This window comes from Anomaloglossus baeobatrachus, chromosome 3, assembly GCF_048569485.1.
Source record: "Anomaloglossus baeobatrachus isolate aAnoBae1 chromosome 3, aAnoBae1.hap1, whole genome shotgun sequence".
Classification (NCBI taxonomy): Eukaryota; Metazoa; Chordata; class Amphibia; order Anura; family Aromobatidae; genus Anomaloglossus; species Anomaloglossus baeobatrachus.
Window position 1 is genome coordinate 100794933 of NC_134355.1, and position 22207 is coordinate 100817139.

Here is a 22207-nt window from a genome sequence, read left to right on the forward strand (position 1 = left end):
ACTTTATTACACATACAGCTCCTTACACATAACATTTTCATCTCTATCGGAGCTCCGCGTGCATCTCCACTACGGAGAATTTAACCCTTTGAGGATGCTTCCATTGTAGCGGCTCAGTAATGTATCTCCCCGTACGTGCCGGCTCTCCGCCCATCCCCGCCGGCTGTTGCCCTCTCACCAGCAGATGGGATGAGCGGATTATGTCGCCATCTGCTGCAGCTCTTGTTGCCAAGCCTCTGATCCTCTTTTTTGCTTCCTGTCCCCTCTCTCACCCCGTAGCGTCAGCCGTTGCCAGGCAGCAGTGCAGCGTCTCCGGCGGTTGTGATGGCGAGCTCTCACCGGGACGCAGTGCTGGCCGCATCGTGTGTCCGCACCCCTGTGAACCCCCGCACCCGAGCCCCCCGCACCCTGTACGAGAGGCAGGAGGAGGAGAAGCTGCGGGCCTGCACGGAGGTGAGGAGGAGCCCGCCATGCCCGAGTGTGAGGGCTTGTGCCTGTATAGCTGATCGCCCTGTGTAGTCTGATCACTGATCAAATAAATGTGCACTTTAATTTGCCATAAAGTGAACTTTTCACAACATTTATTATATTGACCTGTACATATCCATAAATGGGGCTGATTACAGCTTTCAAGGGACAGTATCCAAATTTCCAATAAAGCCAAATTTGTTCATATGGCAGCTGGGACATACAGGTGCATGTCAATAAATTAGAATATCAAAAAATTCCAAAAAGGGAAACGCATATATTATATAGAGTCATTACACACAGAGTGATCTATTCCAATATATTATATAGAGTCATTACACACAGAGTGATCTATTCCAATATATTATATAGAGTCATTACACACAGAGTGATCTATTCCAATATATTATATAGAGTCATTACACAGTGATCTATTCCTATATATTATATAGAGTAATTACACACAGAGTGATCTATTTCAAGTGTTTATTTCTGTTCATGTTGATGATTATGGCTTAGGCTACTTTCACATTGCATTTTTCCCTACGTCCACAGCGTGCTCCGGACGCATGCGCCCGACAGGGCCATTCACTGTTATGGAGCGCACTGCGTTAGCGTGTGCTCTGTTTTGTGCCATTTTTTGCACATATACGTTACTGCAGGAGTACGTTCGGGTGTCCGTCTGCAGAAACGTATATGTGCAAAAAATGGCACAAAACAGAGCACACGCTAACGCCAGTGCGCTCCATAACAGTGAATGGCCCTGTCGGGCGCATGCGTCCGGAGCACGCTTTGCAGAGTGGGGGAGGGGCGGTCCGGACGGATGCCCCGACAGGACCTGTGAACGTAGGGAAAAATGCAATGTGAAAGGGACCTTACAGCCAATGAAAACCCAAAAGCCATTATTTCAGAAAATTAGAATATTATATAAGACCAACTGAAAAAATGATTTTAAACGAAGAAATGTTGGCGCCTACTGAAAAGTCTGTACAGTAAATGCCTTAATACTTGCTCGGGGCTCCTTTTGCATGAATTACTGCATCAATGCGGCGTGGCATGGAGGCGATCAGCCTGTGGCACTGCTGAGGTGTTATGGAAGCCCAGGTTGCTTTGATAGAAACCTTCAGCTCGTCTGCATTGTTGGGTCTGGTGTCTTTCATAGATTCTCTATGGGGTTTAGGTCAGGTGAGTTTGCTGGGTCAATCAAGTACAGTGATACTGTGCTTATTAAACCAGGTATTGGTACTTTTGGCAGTGTGGACAAGTGCCTTGTCCTGCTGGAAAATGAGATTTCTATCACCAAAAAGCTTGTTGGCAGGGGCAGACTGGCCCGGGAGGTCGGGGGGCAAGTGCCCCCCAGGCTGCTCTCCCAGCTGTTGTACAAGGCTGGCCGCCTATTGCATAATGTCATTATAACACACATGGCCACACACAGTTTCCTTCCATCCGCTATATTCATGCACTGGTGGCTTCGTCTCCCCCAAAATTTACTTTCATCTGAAAACAACACCTTGGACCACTGAGCAACAGTCCAGGTCTTTTTCTCCTTGGCCCAGGTAAGACGCTTCTGGCATTGTCTATTGGTCATGAGTGGCTGGACACAAAGAATGCGACAGTTGTAGCGCATGTTCTGGATTCGTCTGTGTGTGGTGGCTCTTGAAGCACTGATTCCAGCGGCAGTCCACTCCTTGTGAATCTCCCCCACATTTTTGAATGGCCTTTTCTTTACAATCCTTTCAAGGCTGTGGTTATCCCGGTTGCTTGTGCACCTTTGTGTACCACACTTTTTCCTTCCACTCAAATTTCTATTAATATGCTTGGATACAGCACTCTGTGAACAGCCAGCTTCTTTAGCAATGACCTTTTGTGGCTTACCCTCCTTGTGGAGTGTGTCAATAACTGCCTTCTGGACATCTGTCAAGTCAGGCGTCTTCCCCATGATTATATAGCCTACTGAACACCCTTGACCTGGTCTTTATCCGCCTCTGCTCAATCTCTGACTTTGACAACTCACCTCTTCCCCTCTCTGACCACAACATCCTCTCTTTCAAGCTCACAAATCCTCGTCCGCCCCAGCACACTCCCACCAATCACACATTCAGAAACCTACAGGCCATCAATTCTCAGACACTTTCAGACTCTTTACACGCATCATTGTCCCCTATCTACTCACTTTCCTGTCCTGATATGGCTGTAAAGCACTACAATGACACACTCAGGACTACATTAGACCAAGTAGCGCCCCTCACCTTCAGAAAGACCAAACAAAGAGTAAAACAGCCTTGGCTCACATCACAAACTCTATTTCTTCAGCGATGCTCCAGGAGTGCCGAACGCCTATGGAGGAAAACCCGCACACCAGAAAACTTCATCCACTACAAGTTCATGTTAAGGACCTACAACTCTTCCCTTCACCTCGCCAAACAGACCTACTTCACCACCCTTATTTCCTCACTTGCCAACAATCCAAAAAAGCTCTTTGACACCTTTCACTCCCTCCTCAGTCCCAAAGTACAGACCCCTGTCACAGCCCTTCATGCTGATGACCTGGCCTCGTATTTTACAGAGAAAATAGAAAACATCCGCCAAGAGATCAGCTCCCAGCCACCAAGCTCTGTGAATCCCATCCCTCCCCATATCCCATCCAGCTTACTTTCCACATTTGACCCAGTCACAGAGGAGGAAGTCTCCAGGCTCCTATCCTCCTCTCGTCCTACCACTTGCCCTACTGATCCCTTCCCCACACCTCTACTCCAGACACTCTCTCCGGTTGTCACCACTCACCTAACTAAAATCTTCAATCTCTCTCTCTCTTCTGGTATCTTCCCCTGCTCCCTCAAACACTCTATCATTACTCCATTATTAAAAAAACCTTCTCTCGATCCATCCTGCACAAGCAACTACAGACCAGTCTCCAATCTCCCCTTCATCTCCAAACTCTTGGAGCACCTGGTCTACTCTCGCCTCACCCGCTACCTTTCCACTCACTCGCTTCTAGATCCTTTACAGTCTGGCTTCCGCCCCTTACACTCAACAGAAACTGCCCTTGTCAAAGTGACCAATGACCTATTGACTGCAAAACGTAACGGTGACCACTCTCTGCTTATGCTTCTTGACCTTTCTGCTGCCTTCGACACTGTTGACCACCATCTCCTTCTCTCTATGCTCCATTCTATCGGCCTAAAGGACACTGTGCTCTCCTGGTTCTCTTCCTATCTTTCTGGCCATTCATTCAGTGTATCAATTGCTGGCTCCACATCTTCTCCTCTTCCTCTCACTGTTGGGGTCCCTCAAGGTTCAGTCCTTGGCCCTCTTCTTTTCTCCCTCTACACTGCCCCAATTGGACAGACCATCAGCAGATTTGGCTTTCAGTACCATCTTTATGCTGATGACACACAGCTATACACCTCATCCCCTGAGCTCACCCCCGCTGTACTACAGAACACCAGTGATTGCCTGACTGCAGTTTGCAATGTCATGTCTGCTCTCTATCTGAAACTTAACCTTTCCAAAACTGAACTTCTTCTTTTTCCTCCATCCTCCAACCTTCCTAAACCTGACATCTGCCTCTCTGTGTGTGGCACAACGATAAGTCCAGCAAGCCCGCTGCCTGGGTGTTATACTTGACACCGATCTCTCCTTCACCTCCCACATACAATCTCTTGCCCGCTCCTGCCGCTTGCACCTCAAGAACATCTCTAGAATCCGCCCCTTTCTCACTCTGGAAACGACAAAAACCCTCACCGTGCCCCTGATCCACTCTCGCCTTGACTACTGTAACTCTCTATTAATTGGTCTCCCCCCTAACTAGACTCTCTCCTCTACAGTCCAACCTTAGGCTATGTGCGCACTAGAAATGTGAAGTTTCTCAAGAAAATTTCTTGAGAAACTTCTGCCAGTGAAAGATTTCCGGACCTGCGGAAAACATCCGCACCAAATCCGCATGCGGTTTTGCCGCGGATTTGCCGTGGATTTACCGCAGGTTTGTCCCTGCAATAAATAATAAAGATAATCGATAGACAGATAATGGATAGAGGGAAAGATGGATAGATGAATAGATAGATAGATAGAGGGATAGATAGATGAATAGATAGATAGATAGAGGGATAGATAGATGAATAGATAGATAGATAGAGGGATAGATGGATAGATAGATAGAGGGATAGATGGATAGATAGATAGAGGGATAGATGGATAGATAGATAGATAGAGGGATAGATAGATAGAGGGATAGAGGGATAGATAGATAGATGAGAAAAACCTATATAATGTTCCACCTCCCTGCATTTTCTAAGCTGGCACCCTTTAGTGACTTTCATGTGGCACTAAAGGGTGCTTAGCCTTGTATTTAGCCATAAAATAAATAAATAATTAAAAAAAAACGACGTGAGGTCCCCCCATTTTTTGTAGCCAGCTAGGGTAAAGCAGACGGCTGCAGCCTGCAGACCACCGCTGGCAGCTTCACCTTGGCTGATAATCCAAAAGAGTGGGCACCCCACGCTGTTATTTTAAATTATATAAATAATTTAAAACAAAAAACGTGCGGTCCCCCCCATATTGGATCACCAGCCAAGGTAAAGCGGACAGCTGGGGTCTGATATTCTCAGACTAGGGAGGTCCACTGTTATTGGACACTCCCCAGCCTAAAAATAGCAGGCCGCAGCCGCCCCAGAAGTGGCGCATCCATTAGACGTGCCAATCCTGGCGCTTTGCCCCAGCTCATCCCGCGCCCTGGTGCGTTGGCAAACGGGGTAATATATGGGGTTGATGCCAGATGTGTAATGTCACCTGGCATCAAGCCCTGGGGTTGGTGAGGTCATGCATCTATCAGATACCCGACATCACCAACCCAGTCAGTAATAATAAAAAAATAGACAACAAAAAAAGTTTTATTTGAAAAAACACTCCCCACATAGCCTCTTTAACCAATTTATTGAAAAGAACAATCAATCCACGTCCGGCGTAATCCAATAAGGGGGGGGGGGGTCCCACGGCGATCCATACCATAGTCGCTGTCCCAGTCAATGAAGAACAGAATGTTCCCCATTGGCTGGGAGAGCTGTGCAGTGACCTGAGCTAACATCAATAGGTCAGCTCAGGTCACTGCAGGGGATGACGAGCGCTGCCATCAGGAGCATAGATGAGATCATTACCTTCTGTGATCATCTCCTGTACTGCTGATGTCAGCGCTGTCACTGACTTCTATGCCCGCCGCGTTGTCAGAAGAATCGCGAGAGCCCGTGACGTCACCGCTAGTGACAGTCTCGGGCCGCTCGCGAGACGGGCATAGACAGCAGTGACAGCGCTGACGTCAGGAGGCAGGAGATCGTCACAGCAGGTAATGATCTCACCTCCTGACAGCAGCGATCGTCATCCCCGCGGCTCCCAGCACTGCAGGGTGTCAGTGTCTGCCTGCGCTGCTGCGTGACAGGCTGCTGACACTGCGGGCAGACACTGACACCCTGCAGTGCAGTATCAGTGTCTGCCTGTGTCAGTGTCTGCCTGCGCTGCAGCGTGACAAGCTGCTGATACTGCGGGCAGACACTGACACACAGCAGGGCAGGCAGCCGCGAGGCCGGAGCAGGACACAGACTGCACGGGCACCTGGAGGTCGCACGGAAGTGCTTCTGTGCGGCGTCCAGGGAGTGTGACGTCTGTGTTTACTCTGCTTCGCTTCCTCTTCCTGGCATAATGACATCGCTTCCTGCAAAACCGCAGGCAGCGATGAGCATTCCCGCAGGTAAATCGCGGCTATTCCGGTGGTATACCGCACATCATTGCTACCTGCGGAATACCTGCGGAAATTAATGGACATGCACATTTTCTCAAGAAAGTTTCTCGAGAAAATTTTCTCAAGAAATTTTCTTGAGAAAAATCCGCACAGTGCGCACAGCTATTTTTTTTTCTCATTGAATTTCATGGGAAATGTCTGCACAAAGATTGCAGACATTTCTCAAGAAATTTCCGGGGCAAATCCGCGGGTAAATCCGCAGGTAAAAAGCTCTAGTGCGCACATAGCCTTAATGCAGCAGCCAGGGTCACCTATCTGGCTAACCGCTACTCGGATGCCTCTGCTCTGTGCCAGTCATTGCACTGGCTGCCCATATATCACAGGATCCAATTCAAACTGCTTGTTCTCACCTACAAAGCTCTCCACAGTGCGGCACCCCCCTACATCTCCACCCTCCTCTCTGTCTATCACCCCACCCGTTCTCTACGCTCTGCAAGCGATTTTCGACTAACATCCACACTAATTCGAACCTCCCACTCCCGGATCCAAGACTTCTTCCGAGCTGCACCAATCCTCTGGAACGCTCTACCCCAAGAAGTGAGGACAATTCCCAACTTACTCAGCTTCAGACGCACCCTAAAGACGCATCTTTTTAGGGCGGCCTATCACACTCCCTAATCAGATTCAATTCACATAGTCCCTCTACAACTTCTCACAACATAACTCCACATCAAACTCCATGGCACCCAAAGGCATCTCAAGGCTCTGGCCCACTGGTCGAGGAAACCATTATCTATCCCCCATGTCCGTGAGATGGCTGGATTGTCATTGTAAATAAACACTTGAACCTTGCCTCTCCCCCCCCCCCCCATCTCATTGTAGATTGTAAGCTCTCACGAGCAGGGTTGTGTTTTTTCTTTTTTTTCCTCTAAATATTGTATTTCTATAACTGTTACTTGTTTGTATATGATCCTCCTGAATTGTAAAGCGCTGAATCAGACTAAAGGACCACTTTAATTGCTTAGGAAGCCTTTTTAGGTGTTTTGTGGTAATTATTCTAATTTTCTAAGATAATGACTTTTGGGTTTTCATTGGCTGTAAGCCATAATTATCAACATTAACAGAATAAACTCTTGAAATAGAACAATCTGTGTGTAATGACTCTATATAATATTTGCGTTTCCATTTTGTATTAAATTACTGAAATAAATTAACTTTTTGATGATATTCTAATTTATTGAGATGCACCTGTAGACCCTATTTACCCGACTGCATGTATTTCCCCTGAAGAGTCTTTGCCCATGAAACGCGTCGGGATGGAATTAGGGATATCTTAGGGTTCAGCAACAGAGCTAGCTGTGGTCTGCCCTTGTTAGGGCAGAAGCAGGTGGGGTGACAGGCATAAATAGGTTCTCCAGGCCTGTATAGGGTCAGTAATATAGACACCTGAATGCCTGTGTTAAAGGAGATGTCTGCCTACCCCTGCTCCTGTTAATCTGAGACCATGCCATTTTTGTAAATCATTTCCTAATCACTTTGCATATACAGCCAATGTGAATTATTGGGGTCACATGATATGTTGACCATTGTAACTATGAGATTATGATTTAATTATTTTGTGTTTTTCTATTTACCGGTATTTATTTATTCACACCCACCCGTGGGACCGCTGTCCACTCAGGGATATGGAAATAACACTATTTATGTTTTTTTTCTTTGTTTTGTTTTTTTTAATTTTTTTTTGTCTTGTATTAATGGCGTCTGTGGGCTGGGCCCTTTCTGTTTAATTGGATATTGGGGCCATTTTTTGGTGGTCTTATTGACCTGTTGTTTCTATCACTCAGAGAAACTCATTGTTGCATATTATACCTATACTATAGATATTTTAATAACTTTTTATATTTAAATTGAATTAAAGGTTATATTTTAGCCCCTTATTTTTCTTTGCCTATCTAATACATATAAGTGGCGCACGTCTAAATAGACTATCTACAGTGCTGGCCAAAAGTATTGGCACCCCTGCAATTCTGTCAGATAATACTCAGTTTATTCCTGAAAATGATTGCAATCACAAATTCTTTGGTATTATTATCTTCATTTAATTTGTCTTCAATGAAAAAAAAAAAATTGTCATAAAGCTAAATTGGATATAATTCCATACCAAACATAAAAAAGAGGGTGGACAAAAGTATTGGCACTTTTTGAAAAATCATGTGATGCTTCTCTAATTTGTGTAATTAAAGGGAACCTGTCATCAGAAATTTAGCTTGAAACCTAAAAGATTCCCCCTCTGCAGCTCCTGGCTGCATTCTAGCAAGGTTCCTGTTGTCGTTGTGCCCCCATTCTGACCAAAATAAAGACTTTATAAAGTGGTACCTTTTTTGTATTGAAATCTTGATAATGGTACACGGGGGCAGGTTCTCTGGTGGCCGTTAGTCTGCCTCCTGACGCTTTAGGCCGTCCCCATCACTCCATTCCATACTTCAGGACACCGCCCTCTGCGCCCGAGGTGCCGCGCATGCGAGGACCGCTGGTCACGTGTGTCGCAGGCACGAGATTATGGGCGGCGCTGTGATTGCATCGCAAGTGCCCACCCATCATCTTGTGCCCGCACTTTCCCCTCTGCCTCCAGCGTTCTGCGCAAGCGCTGGCCAGATAACCCGACGTCATCTCTCGTAGCCGGCGGTGTCCTGCTCCGCTCCTCCCATCTATTTCCTGCTGCAGGGTAAGATGGGAAAGAGGTGACGTCGGGTCATCTGGCCAGCGCTTGCGCAGAACGCTGGAGGCAGAGGGGAGAGCGTGGCCACGAGATGATGGGCGGGCACTTGCGATGCAATCTCAGCGCCGCCCATAACCTCGTGCCTGCGCACAAATGACCAGCGGTCCTCGTGTGCGCGGCACCTCGGGCGCAGTGGGCGGCATCCTGAGATATGAAATGGAGCAATGGGGGACGGCCTAAAGCGATAGGAGGCAGACTAACGGACACCAGAGAGCCCGCCCCCGTGTACCATTATCAAGATTTCAATACAAAAAGGTACCACTTTATAAAGTATTTATTTTGGTCAGAAAGGGGGCACAAGAACAACAGGAACCTTGATAGAATGCAACCTAGGAGCTGCAGAGGGGGAATCTTTTAGGTTTCAAGCTAAATTTCTGATGACAGGTTCCCTTTACTAGCACCTGTAAGTTACCTGTGGCACCTAACAGGTGTTGGCAATAACTAAATCACACTTGCAGCCAGTTGACATGGATTAAAGTTGACTCAACCTCTGTCCTGTGTCCTTGTGTGTACCACATTGAGCATGGAGAAAAGAAAGAAGACCAAAGAACTGTCTGAGGACTTGAGAATCCAAATTGTGGGGAAGCATGAGCAATCTCAAGGCTACAAGTCCATCTCCAAAGACCTGAAAGTTCCTGTGTCTACGGTGCGCAGTGTCATCAAGAAGTTTAAAGCCCATGGCACTGTGGCTAACCTCCCTAGATGTGGAAGGAAAAGAAAAATTGACGAGAGATTTCAACGCAAGATTGTGCAGATGGTGGATAAAGAACCTCGACTAACATCCAAAAAAGTTCAAGCTGCCCTGCAGTCCGAGGTACAACAGTGTCAACCCGTACTATCCGTCAGCGTCTGAATGAAAAGGGACTGTATGGTAGGATACCCAGGAAGACCCCACTTCTTACCCCGAGACATAAAAAAGCCAGGCTGGAGTTTGCCAAAACTTACCTGAGAAAGCCTAAAACGGTTTGGAAGAATGTTCTCTGGTCAGATGAGACAAAAGTAGAGCTTTTTGGGAAAAACCATCAACATAGAGTTTACAGGAAAAAAAGAGGCATTCAAAGAAAAGAACACAGTTTCTACAGTCAAACATAGTGGAGGTTCCCTGATGTTTTGGGGTTGCTTTGCTGCCTCTGGCACTGGAACGCTTGACCGTCTGCATGGCATTATGAAGTCTGAAGACTACCAACAAATTTTGCAGCATAATGTAGGGCCCAGTGTGAGAAAGCTGGGTCTCCCTCAGAGGTCATGGGTCTTCCAGCAGGACAGTGACCCAAAACACACTTTAAAAAGCACTAGAAAATGGTTTGATAGAAAGAACTGGAGACTACTAAAGTGGCCAGCAATGAGTCCAGACCTGAATCCCATAGAACACCTGTGGAGAGATCTCAGAATGGCAGTTTGGAGAAGGCACCCTTCAAATCTCAGGGCCCTGGAGCAGTTTGCCAAAGAAGAATGGTCTAAAATTCCAGCAGAGCATTGTAAGAAACTCATTGATGGTTACCGGAAGCGGTTGTTCGCAGTTATTTTGGCTAAAGGTTGTGCAACCAAGTATTAGGCTAAAGGTGCCAATACTTTTGTCTGGCCCATTTTTGTAGTTGTGTGTGAAATGAACAATGATTTGATTTTTGTTTCATTCTCTTTTGTGTTTCTTCATTGCAAGCAAAATAAATGAAGATAATAACACCAAAGAATTTGTGATTGCAATCACTTTCAAGAAGAAACTGAGTATTATCTGACAGAATTGCAGGGGTGCCAATACTTTTGGCCAGCACTGTAGGTGCTGTGATTAACCTTTTTGTTTTTTAGTACAGTTGAAGCTTTCTATGTAGGGTCTGGCAGGTAGAGAGGGTAGGTGGTAACCGACAAATTAGTATGGGCCGTTATTTATCCAGATCTGTTGCCCTGTGTTGAACATAAGGTACAAATCGCCTCCTTTGGTGGTTAGTCAGGAACCTCACTGGGGTAGCACATTAGGATTTTATTCTTCCACAGCAGATATCCTAATAATTGTATAAGACCTTACATATCAGGAATAACCTTTAGAAGGATATTTGACCCTGTACTATAGACACATGTATCCCCATTGTACAATGTATAAAGGAACAGACTGGGGGTTTCCTTTAAGCCCCTTTTTTCCCTCCCATAGCTATTTTAGTCATTTTTTCCTCACATTATAGTCATATACAAACATTTGCATTGTCAAATCTAACAGGATGATCTCGACTCCTACTCTGATCCTGAAGAAGAGCAATCCTGCAAAATGGTGACCTGCAAAGATTGGATGCTGGACATTTCAAAACTCCATCACTCAGACAGGGAGTATTACATGCAGCTTGAGAGATTAAAAAACGCTCATGTACTAAACATGGAGCAGCTGGAGAAGATGTACGACCATAAACTGCATCTACACGGAGTCCAGAACACACAAGCTGCGGCCAATACAGATTACTGGTGAGTAGGTGTCCTCAGAAGTTGTGTGTAGTCAGTGTGGTAGGCAGCTGCGTTATAAGCAGGTACTGAATAGAACCTTAGCTGCTCTTTTTTTCCAGGTTGGAGTTATTGGATAATATAGCACAGTACCTGTACTCCAATTCTGCCTGCGTTTTTAGCAGAATACATTTGGTGTTGTGGTGTCTGAGTCTTTGGATAGAGCAAGGGGAGAACATAATATACTGACTACAGAACCCACCACCAATTTAGTGTAGACTTTTGCCAGCACAATAGGTGCTGACATTTCCTTTCCCTCCCCGCCATGCATTGTCCAATGACTTGGTTGACCTGACCTGAAATCCCGCCCATCTGTCATTCCTGTTTCCAGTTTAACAGACAGGAGAGCTGAAGAAGAAAGATAAAGACCCTCCTGTATTCGCTAATCCGGTTGTGTCTTTGGTGCTGAATACAGATTGTGCTTGACAACAGGCAGTGGACCGGAAGTATGAAGCAAAACCTCAGTAGCTGAGACTTTGAGTGATTTTTTTCGGATGAAAGACATGATTTTTACATAAGCAAAGTTGTTTGGAGATTGTCTATCACATATGTCAAATAAGATCAGATTTTCTGAAGCTTCGGAGACTAAACTATCCTACTGTAGCAGTGGTCATTTTTCATGTAATTTGTATGGACACCATTAGATGTTGTGCAGAGTAAACACCAGCCATGGGCATGTAGTATATTTTATTGGTCATCTGGAAGCTTTTTAGCACTATGACACCTTTGCCCAGTAAGGTGTTTATTGTATCTTTTCTTAATTTCTAGGTCCGAGTGGGAGGAGAAGTCTTCAGAGCCTACTGAATGTGAATGCTGTTTTCTAAAGCACAACGTGAGCTCATCTGGACTGTCAGATTCGTCCCTGGATGAACTCTCTGATGGAGAAGATGACAGTGACACAAATGACTCTATATCTGTCAGAGAGAAAATTGGTCAAATGTGGAATGGATTTACAGTTGAAGATTATATCAAGAAAACAGATTTTGGAAAAAAGCAGTCAAAACAAAAAGCTAAAAAACATAGATGTAAAGAATGGTCTCACAAAGTGACTATCCCACAACCATTTGATATGACAATTCGGGAGTCCAAGAAAAAGGAGATGAATGTCAAGTCGAAATCAGAAATTGAGATGGAGAACAATTTGTTGAAGAAGAGACTCGAGGAAGAAGCAGAATGTCAAAAGAAATTTCGAGCAAACCCTGTGCCTGCTTCAGTTTATCTCCCTCTGTATCACGAAATAGTGGAAAGAAATGAGGAAAGACGGAATTTTGTCAAGGAGAGAAGTAAAGAGATTCTTCAAGCATCTCAAAAACCATTCTTGTTTACCGAGCGAGAGGAGCTCAAGAAACAAGAAAAGAAGATGCAGCTCAATGATCTTCAAGATTCAGTCCATACCGTCAAGCTTTTCAAAGCAAAGCCAGTTCCAAAATCTGTATATGGAACGTCGGCTAATGAAAGGCTAAAAGAAGAGGAACTGTATAGGCAGATTCGGATAAAAATGAGATCTCAAGAACTTCTGCACAGCGCTTCTTATCCTACCAGCACACTGGCCTGTAGGGCAAGTCCAAAAAGTAGAAAAACAAGATGTCAACAATCTAAAAAAGAAGAAAGTCATAAGCCAAAAATCAATACTCAGATACCCAATTTTAGAGTTCTACATGAAAATCATGAGAAACGTTTCTTAATTAATAAAGACGCAAAGCATGTAACTATTTGTGACCCCTTTTATTTACGAACCTCAAATCTAGCATCACACAAGGGGAAAATCCTGAAGGACATTGAAGCAGATGAAGAAATGCTCAAGGAGACTCGGTGGCCATATAAATCTCCTAGGAACCCATCATGGAAAACTTCAACAGGGTTATTAGCACTTGAAGAGGATCCACTTGTCACTCCAAGGTCTACAGAGTCGTCTAAAAGGAGAGAGCAGGCTATCAGGTAATGGACACGTTCGTAAGAGATAACTAAGAGATGCATTGAATCGAAATTTGGCAGGACGCCATGCAAAAGGGGATTCAACAATTGTCCATAATGTAGACCTGGTAAGCCTTAATTCATACAATGGCTGAAACTTATTAAAGGTCATTCATTTAGACCAAAGCCCAGATTCCATGCATCCTCTGATAGAATACACTCCCATGGCGCTACCTCTATTAGAATAGCCTTAGATTAGATATTAAGGATCTCTTCTATCCTTCTTAGAGTCCTCTCCCTCTGTGACCCTAGCAGAACTCAACCTTGGATGTTACATGCATTTTCAGTCCTTTTATGTCCTCACCCAGGAAGTCTATTCAAGGCAAATTAAAACAGGAAGAAGACAAGAAAAAGAGACAAACAAGAAGGAGGGAGAAAGAAAAAACCCTGAAGAAACATATAAGTAGCAAAGCTAGAGCTATTCACCCAGACCAAACCCAAAAGGCACATAGTAGATTAAAAGAATTGAGGTAATATTTCCTAGATAGCATATGTAGCTTTATACCTAGTTTTCTAGATCACAGAGCTACCAGGGAAGATTAACTAAATTAAATCTATCATTATAATTAATTTTTGGGAAAAGCCTATTAGTTTATAATGAAACCTAAAACTTTGATATCTTTACAACCATCTTCACTATTGTTTCAATTCAAAAAAACAAGGGAGCTTCATAGTTTGACTTTCTTTATTGTTTTGTGTAAGCAGCTTTTAAGCAGACACTATAGGTTGCCTTAGCAACAGACTACAAACTGCGTAGTCTGATTAAAAAAAAAAAAAAAGTATGATTTCATAATCTCTTTCCAACATAGCAAATAGTAGTGGGTAGATGAAAGTAAAAGTGCGATAGCTGTGACCTTCATGGACTCCTATCTCCCCTGACTCATAAATGTTTGCCGAACAGTCATGTGTTTTCATGAGAGAAGGTAGAAAGCTGCTGCCAGAACCGTCTGGCAGCAGCTTATCTCCCCTGAAAACAAAAGAATGGGGTGTTCAAATTTAACCAGATCAATCTCTCTCACGCCCAACATAATCTGTCATAGGGAAGTCAGGAGGCCCCATTAACAACAGATGACAGTCTAGTGCTGCTAAAATCAATGGGTTTGGACAACTTTTATGTATTTGGTGCACATAATTTCATCAAAAGTGTCACGGTTGATGATGTTGAGAACACATAGCTCTGAAGGTCAGCAACAATGTGTAAAGGAGAATCTAATGACAGAACCTCTGAGATACAAGGAAACCAATCACACCTATTGATGAATGTCTGTGACTCTTAAACTTTGATATCTTTACATTGATACAACAGGAAAAGTGAAAAGCAGCAAACAAAAGAGTACATGGAAGAGCTGGGTGCAATGAAAGAAAGGGTCTCCCAAACCCCGCTCTTATTGGAGAGGGCCTCTCAGGTTTGTACGTTGTCCTTTTTTAGATATACACTGAAAAAACTATAAATCTAACACTTTCATTTTTTTCTTCCATTTTTCATGAGCTGAAGTGTAAGATCTAAGTAATTGTCTATGTACACAAAAGGCTTTTTCTTTCAAATATTGTTCACAAATTTGTGTAAATCTGTGTTCGAGAGCACTTTGCGGAGATAATCCAACCTCCTCACAGGTGTGGCATATCAAGATGCTGATTAGACTATAGGATTATTGCACAGGTGTGCCTTAGGCTGGCAAAATAAAAGGCCACTCTAAAATGTGCAGCTTTCCAGTATTGGGGGGGAAGGGGGAATGTTAGAGATCCAAAGAGTTTCTGGTGTAACCATTATTTGCCTCACACAGTGCCACAAATCTCGTTCGCATAGAGTTGATCAGGTTGTTGATTGTGGATTGTTCATTGGAACTTGAACACTGACGTATACGCTCATCCAGAGCATCCCAAACATGCTCAGTGGGTAACATGTCTGGTGAGTATGCGGCCATGCAAGAATTGGAATGTATTCAGCTTCCATTGTATACAGATCTTTGCACCATGGAACTATGCATTATCATGCTGCACCATGAGGTGATGGTCATAGATGAATGGCACAACAATAGGCCTCAGGATCTCATCACGGTATCTCTGTGCATTCAAAATGGCATCATCCTTGAAGAGAACACCTCTACAACATGCCAGACGCCATCGAATAAGAGCATTTGCCCACTCAAGTCGGTTATGACAACAACCTGCAGTCACGTGGAGACACCGAGGAGGACGACGAGCAGCAGATGAGTTCCCTGAGATGGTTTCTCACAGTTTGTGAAGAAATTTGATTGTTGCAGCAGCTGTCCAGGTGGCTGGACTCAGATAGTGTTGCAGATGAAGATGTTGGATGTTGAGGTCTTGGGCTGGTTGGGTACATGTGGTCTGCGGTTGTGATGCCGGTTGGATGTAATGCCAAATTCTCTGAAACGCCTTTCGAGACGGCTTATGGTAGAGAAACTAACATTCAATTTACAGGCAGCAGCTCTGGTGGACATTCCTGCAGTCAGCATGCCAATTGCATTCTCTATCGAAACTTCTGACATATGTGGCAATGTGCTGTGTGATAAGACTGCATATTTTAGAGTGTCCTTTTATTGTGGCCAGTATAAGGCGCACCTGTGCAATAATTCTGATGTCTAATCAGCCTCTTGATAGGCCACAACCTGTGAGGTGGATGGATTATCTCGGTAAAGAAGTGCTCACTAACACAGATTTAGACAAATTTGTGAACAATATTTGAGAGAAAAAGGCCTTTTTGTGTCCATAGAGAAATTCTTAGACATAATCACATACCCAAAAAAGTAAAACCTACAATTAAAATAGAAAAACAGATTAGAAAAAAGAATTTGTTTCAATATCTAGTTTATATGAGTGAAAAAATGGTAAAATGTGCTATGCAATGATTTTTAAAAGCAATATCCGAGAATAATATTAACAGTGAGCTCCAATGGGCAGAAATTGTAATGTCTGTTAAAGGAGTTGTCCGACATAACAAAAATTTTTGAGTTTAAGCTAATCTGTGCTGTATTGTCATATAAAACACCCCTACATTGTTATTTTTTGTTTTCTAACTTTTGTTCCTCTTGAATTATTCATTTATTCTCTGCAGCTCTTTGTTTACATTCAGCACAAGCAAACTGACCACTTCCTGTGCAAAACCTCAGTCAGAGCTGGCACCGCCCGGCCTCAGTGTCCAGCCCCACTCCAGTTTCCAGCCTCGCCCCCTGCCCGCCCCCTGCACACACATTCCCTGTCAGTATATTCTGCCCCAGCACCTGACCTGTTATCACTACAGCATTGCAAATAACAGCCCCAGATCAGGCTTTGCACCCCACACCACTTCGGGCTCTACATCACTCCCCACACACACACACACACACATAGGGCTCTGCACCCCCCACCACATCGAGCTCTGCACCACACACACATCGGGCTCTGCACCGCATACACACATCGGGCTCTGCACCGCATGCACGCATCGGGCTCTGCACCGCATGCACGCATCGGGCTCTGCACCGCATGCACGCATCGGGCTCTGCACCGCATGCACGCATCGGGCTCTGCACCGCATGCACGCATCGGGCTCTGCACCGCATGCACACATCGGGCTCTGCACCGCATGCACACATCGGGCTCTGCACCGCATGCACACATCGGGCTCTGCACCGCATGCACACATCGGGCTCTGCACCGCATGCACACATCGGGCTCTGCACCGCATGCACACATCGGGCTCTGCACCGCATGCACACATCGGGCTCTGCACCGCATGCACACATCGGGCTCTGCACCGCATGCACACATCGGGCTCTGCACCGCATACACACATCGGGCTCTGCACCGCATTCACACATCGGGCTCTGCACCGCATACACACATCGGGCTCTGCACCGCATACACACATCGGGCTCTGCACCGCATACACACATCGGGCTCTGCACCGCATACACACATCGGGCTCTGCACCGCATACACACATCGGGCTCTGCACCGCATACACACATCGGGCTCTGCACCGCATACACACATCAGGCTCTGCACCGCATACACACATCAGGCTCTGCACCGCATACACACATCAGGGTCTGCACTGCACACACACATCAGGCTCTGCACCGCACACACACATCGGGCTCTGCACCGCATACACACATCGGGCTCTGTACCGACCCCCCCCCCCCCCCATAGGCAACACATGTAGGGAGTACATACTCACCCGTCCTCGGTCCCCGCCGTTCCTGCACATTCGCGCGCTGTCTGTGCTCTGGCCATATCAGCACAGTAGTGACGTCACCGCTGTGCTGAAGAGAGCACAGACAGCGGGACAGTGATGAGAAGCGCAATGCTCCTTCTCATCAGCGCTTTCAAATGTACCGGCATCTGTGATATGTGATGCCGGTACATTTGAATGTGCGATCCTGAGCAGGGGCCCGGTGCTGGCGCTGACACCACGGCAGCCGCCACCAGGCCCCTCCCCCAGGTCACGGACCCCACAGCAGTGTAGGGGAATGTCGCGGGGCGAGTACGGGGTGCGGGGGAATGTGTGGGAGGGTGCAGGGAAGGGGGGCGGGGCTCATCGCACTGTAGCCGCCCAGCAGGGAGGCGACATGCTGTTCCAGATTTGCATGTCAACATGGTCCTGCCCATGTTGACATGAAATGACCGGAAGCAGCAGAATCGCGGCAGGAGCGGTCACATGACCACTCTGAGCCGGGGGAGAGGGGCTGACAGCGGGGCAGGTAAGTGGTCTCTATCTACTTACCTGCCCCAATGTAGCCCAATAGGGTAATAATGAAAAAAACTCAAAATAAGCCGGATAACCCCTTTAATGGGGCAAGGCTCCCATATACCTGATTTGTCCTGAGGAAGAAGCTATAAGGCTTTGAAACGCTTACACAAGTAAAATCATTCCTTCTATAAGGATTCTCTGTTCTATGGCAGCGCGGTCTATTAACCCTTTTCTCTCCAAATTTGAACTGCAAGGCAGAAGGCATATAAGAGTGGGTATTTCAGCGCAAGGTGCTCATACTCAATACTGAATAAATTGCTATGTTTTGAAAATATAGTTTCCATTTTTTTCATCATTTGCATATTTTTATCAATCCTGTGATTTTCTGGGTATAGTTCTCTACAGTTAGGTCATGTGATCTCATGGTTCATCCCTGGAAGTTACATGTCTTTAAGTTCTCTGAAGAGTATCACCATCACGGTAAGCAAAGCTTTCTATATGAAGAAAGTGCATAGACCGTACCATAGGTGAAATACAGAAGCTCTTATCATTGTAACTTGTGATGACTGCACAGCTCCTGTCACACATTTATAATCTACAAAATACCAGGTTAGCCTTCCTGACATAATTCTTTTATTCTTTTCATTGGTATGCAATTATACCCAGGCTTTCCATAGACACCATCCACAAAGAGTTCAAAAACTCGACACGTCTGCCACATGCACCGTCTTGGAGGGACATATGCTGCCACACGTGTGGTCAAACATCAGAATGGCGATTCTGCCTTAATTCGTCTCCTGATGAACCCCAATACATAAGTAGGGGGAAACGCTTCGAGTTTTTGGACTCTTTGTGGATGGTGTCTATAGATGGGTATGATTGTATACCAATGAAATCAGCTAGGAATCAAGATGTTGGCTGAAGAGAAGCAAAGAGAAGGCTGAATTGCATGGATGGACTGTAAGACAACCATGTATAAGAGAAGAGCAGAGTGTAATGGACAATCTGGTGGGCAGTGCAGGGATGGAAAAAGAAGAAGAGTGCCTCTTAAATAAACTCTTCTACCATTACAACCAAAAGCATTGATTTATGGATTTGGATATTGTTAATGGTTTCCAAGTGTTGTCTTGATTACATACCTTTTTATTTTACAGAAAAATGCTCGTCTGTGTGCTGAGAAACATTACACTACAGTTCTCAGAGATCTCGGTATATCTGATGATTTTGTTTCGATGAAAGGGAAAAATGCAGCTGTCCGAGTCTTTGAGCGTTCGAAAGAGGATATGTTCAGCATAGACGATGAAGAGAGGTAATACACTGTCAAAAGCCTGTACATGGTGCTTGTATGGCAATGCATGGAGGACAGAGTTTTCCTTAGTGCAGAGCAATGTTTGTATGGTATAATACTAATTTTGACATTAAGAAACTTTGTATGAAATCATAGGCATAGAGTGGTTCAGTAGAAGCCTGGTGTACCTCACTATTACTGTTCAGCTTACACCCATGGGCACATCCCTCTTAATTGCAGAGTTACAAGGCACAGCTTGTATTCTGCTGATAGACTTTCTGGGGCATAGCAGACACCATGTTTTGTTGTATACAGAATGGCTTGACAGGGAAAGTGGCTCCCTGTCCACAAAAGAGCAATATGCATAAGAATGGCTGCAAAGGAAATTGCCCTTTAAAGGGGTTGTCCACTACTTTTACATTGATGGCCTATCCTTAGGATAGATCATCAATAGAGATGAGTGAATCTGAGGTTCGATTTTCGAACTGAACACCAACTTAAAAAATCAAGGTTCGGGGTTCAGATGCTTAACGTTCGAACTTCACTCGTGCCAGCAACTCTGTGCTCAGGTACTCTTGGTGATCAGCCCTGTGCGAGCCAATTGCGTGTTTGAATGGCTCGCACTGGGGGTAACATCAGCATGCTTACATATAGTGTGCAAGCCAAAAAATTATTTGAAAAAGCCCGCCTACCCTCCCCCAGAAGTGATCTGCTTATGGATGGCTATTTGTGGGCGGAGATTCAAACTGACAATCAGTTACTTGCTCCTGGGTCTGGGTCAAGCTCAAGCGAGTGGAGGCTCGGGCTCCTTGGCTGCCGGCGAACCGAACCTCCATGGAACAGCTCATCTCTTGTCATCAGTGTCTGATCGGCACCCCTGCCGATCAGCTGTTCTTGGTCCAGATCAATAGGAGGCCTATGTGCAGTACCCAGCTGCGGCCACTATCAGAAGACGGAACAGTACTGGAGCTAAGTATTTCTGGCTGCCTCCTGCCACCGCCGGGACTGAGAACAGATGATCGTCAGGGATGGAGGTGTCTGACCCCGGCCGATCATCTGTTCTCAGTCCCGGTGGTGGCAGGAGGCAGCCAGAAATACTTAGCTCCGGCACCGTTCCGTCTTCTGATAGTGGCCACGGCTGGGTACTGCACATAGGCCTCCTATTGATCAGACACCTAACGATAGGCCATCAATGTAAAAGTAGTGGTCAACCACTTTAATTTGTTAAAACGTTCTGTTTATTTATCTTTAAAGGAGCTCTGATGGAACTTTAGAAATAGAAGATTTACAAGAACATGGTGAAGACGATGAAATTCAGAGAAATCAGTCTAAAGATGAGAAGTATGAAGAATACAGTACCGATGAAGACCACATTGAAGAGCTGTAGTTAGTTGAAACTTACCTGATGCAGAGCGTGTTACCAAATTGTTTGTGTGATCACTCCATAAGCATCCAATCATATCTGATAATATAACATGGTGGATAGCCTTGGAGAACCCATACAACATTCTGGTAAACTACTTTGATCAGAATTGACTGGAATGAGCAACATGGGGCGCGTTCTTTTGTATAACAAATATCAGCTGCCCATTTAGTTACAATCAAAATTATTCATCCCCCGTTGAAAATTCTATTTATTAGTGAATTGACAAACTTTCTGATGTGTGCAACCAACCAATCAAAAGAAAATCAAAAGTCTGATATATACAATTTCCTTGTGATAATATAGTAAAATCCAGCATTTTACCTGTGTAGTAAGATTTCTGTTCTGTAATGAAGGAAAAAACCCAGGCAACAAGAACTGTACAAGTACAATGGCACAGTAACTCTTATTAACAGGCTATGCATTTTGTCTCGCCATCATTTATAATGTGATTTAGATACTTTTTGCACTCCAATCAACAAGGAATGTGGCTCTTTAATGAGAAGTCATTACTTTACTTGAAGAGGGGTGTGACTGGAAATACAACAAAAATTGTAAACATTTGTTTTTGCAAAAAAATTGGTCGAAAGGAAGGCATCCAAGAGGTGATATAAAGTTAGACAGTAGATTGAGATACAGTATATGTATGTGTACATGCTTTCCTCATATAGCTGGCTTCCCTACACTTACATCCTTATACATATATCATGAAACCTACCTCTTATTCTTGGGCTAGAGCCTACATACTGGTAGGCCGAGACCCATCTAATATGTATGGCTGGCTTTACCGGTATAGATTATATTACCAGTACAAACACGATCCGCTGGCGAATATTTAAGACGAATGACTAGTGAGTACAGTTCTAGTTTTAGCTAAGGGCAGGCTCCCTAGGGAAAAGCTAATACCCATCCCTGTTTTTTACTTATTACTGTTAAGAAAATTAATTTTTATTTTTTCAATAATTTAATTATTCAAATGCAAAATCGATAACTTGATTTATTGTATATTGATAATGTGACTTTATTATAAACTGGAAATGTTTTTACCAAATAAATTTATTTTCCAGCATTCAAAATCAGTTATGCTTTTTTATTATTAATTATTATTAATTATTATTCTCATCCTCAATCATTATCATGAATCTATCACTTTAGCCACTTACTTATCTATTAGAAATACCCAAGTATATAGCATTGATCAGAAAGTAGACGACTTTGAAAACATGCTTTATTCTGAAGCATCTTGGAAAGTAACAATTTACATTATTCACTGTTTACCATTTATACCATTACAACAAACCTTATTTCAGACATTTTGGTTTATTTTTTCCTCCACCGCCCCCCCCCAAAAAAAAAAAAAA

The 22207-nt window shown here is 44.6% G+C and overlaps 1 protein-coding gene across 2 annotated transcripts; it reads left to right on the forward strand.

Moving 5' to 3' along the window:
- Positions 1-36: 36 nt before the first annotated feature.
- Positions 37-21877, forward strand: FAM161A (FAM161 centrosomal protein A). 2 transcript variants are annotated; one of them, XM_075338091.1, is made up of 7 exons: positions 37-131; positions 280-453; positions 11191-11429; positions 12234-13403; positions 14746-14845; positions 19290-19444; positions 20678-21877. In XM_075338091.1, the coding sequence occupies exons 1-7, from the start codon at positions 120-122 to the stop codon at positions 20808-20810; spliced, it is 1983 nt and encodes a 660-aa protein (XP_075194206.1). In that variant the 5' UTR covers positions 37-119; the 3' UTR covers positions 20811-21877. The 2 variants fall into 2 exon arrangements, with proteins under 2 accessions (XP_075194206.1, XP_075194207.1); XM_075338092.1 differs by lacking the exons at positions 14746-14845; positions 19290-19444; positions 20678-21877 and adding an exon at positions 13748-13948.
- Positions 21878-22207: the final 330 nt, after the last annotated feature.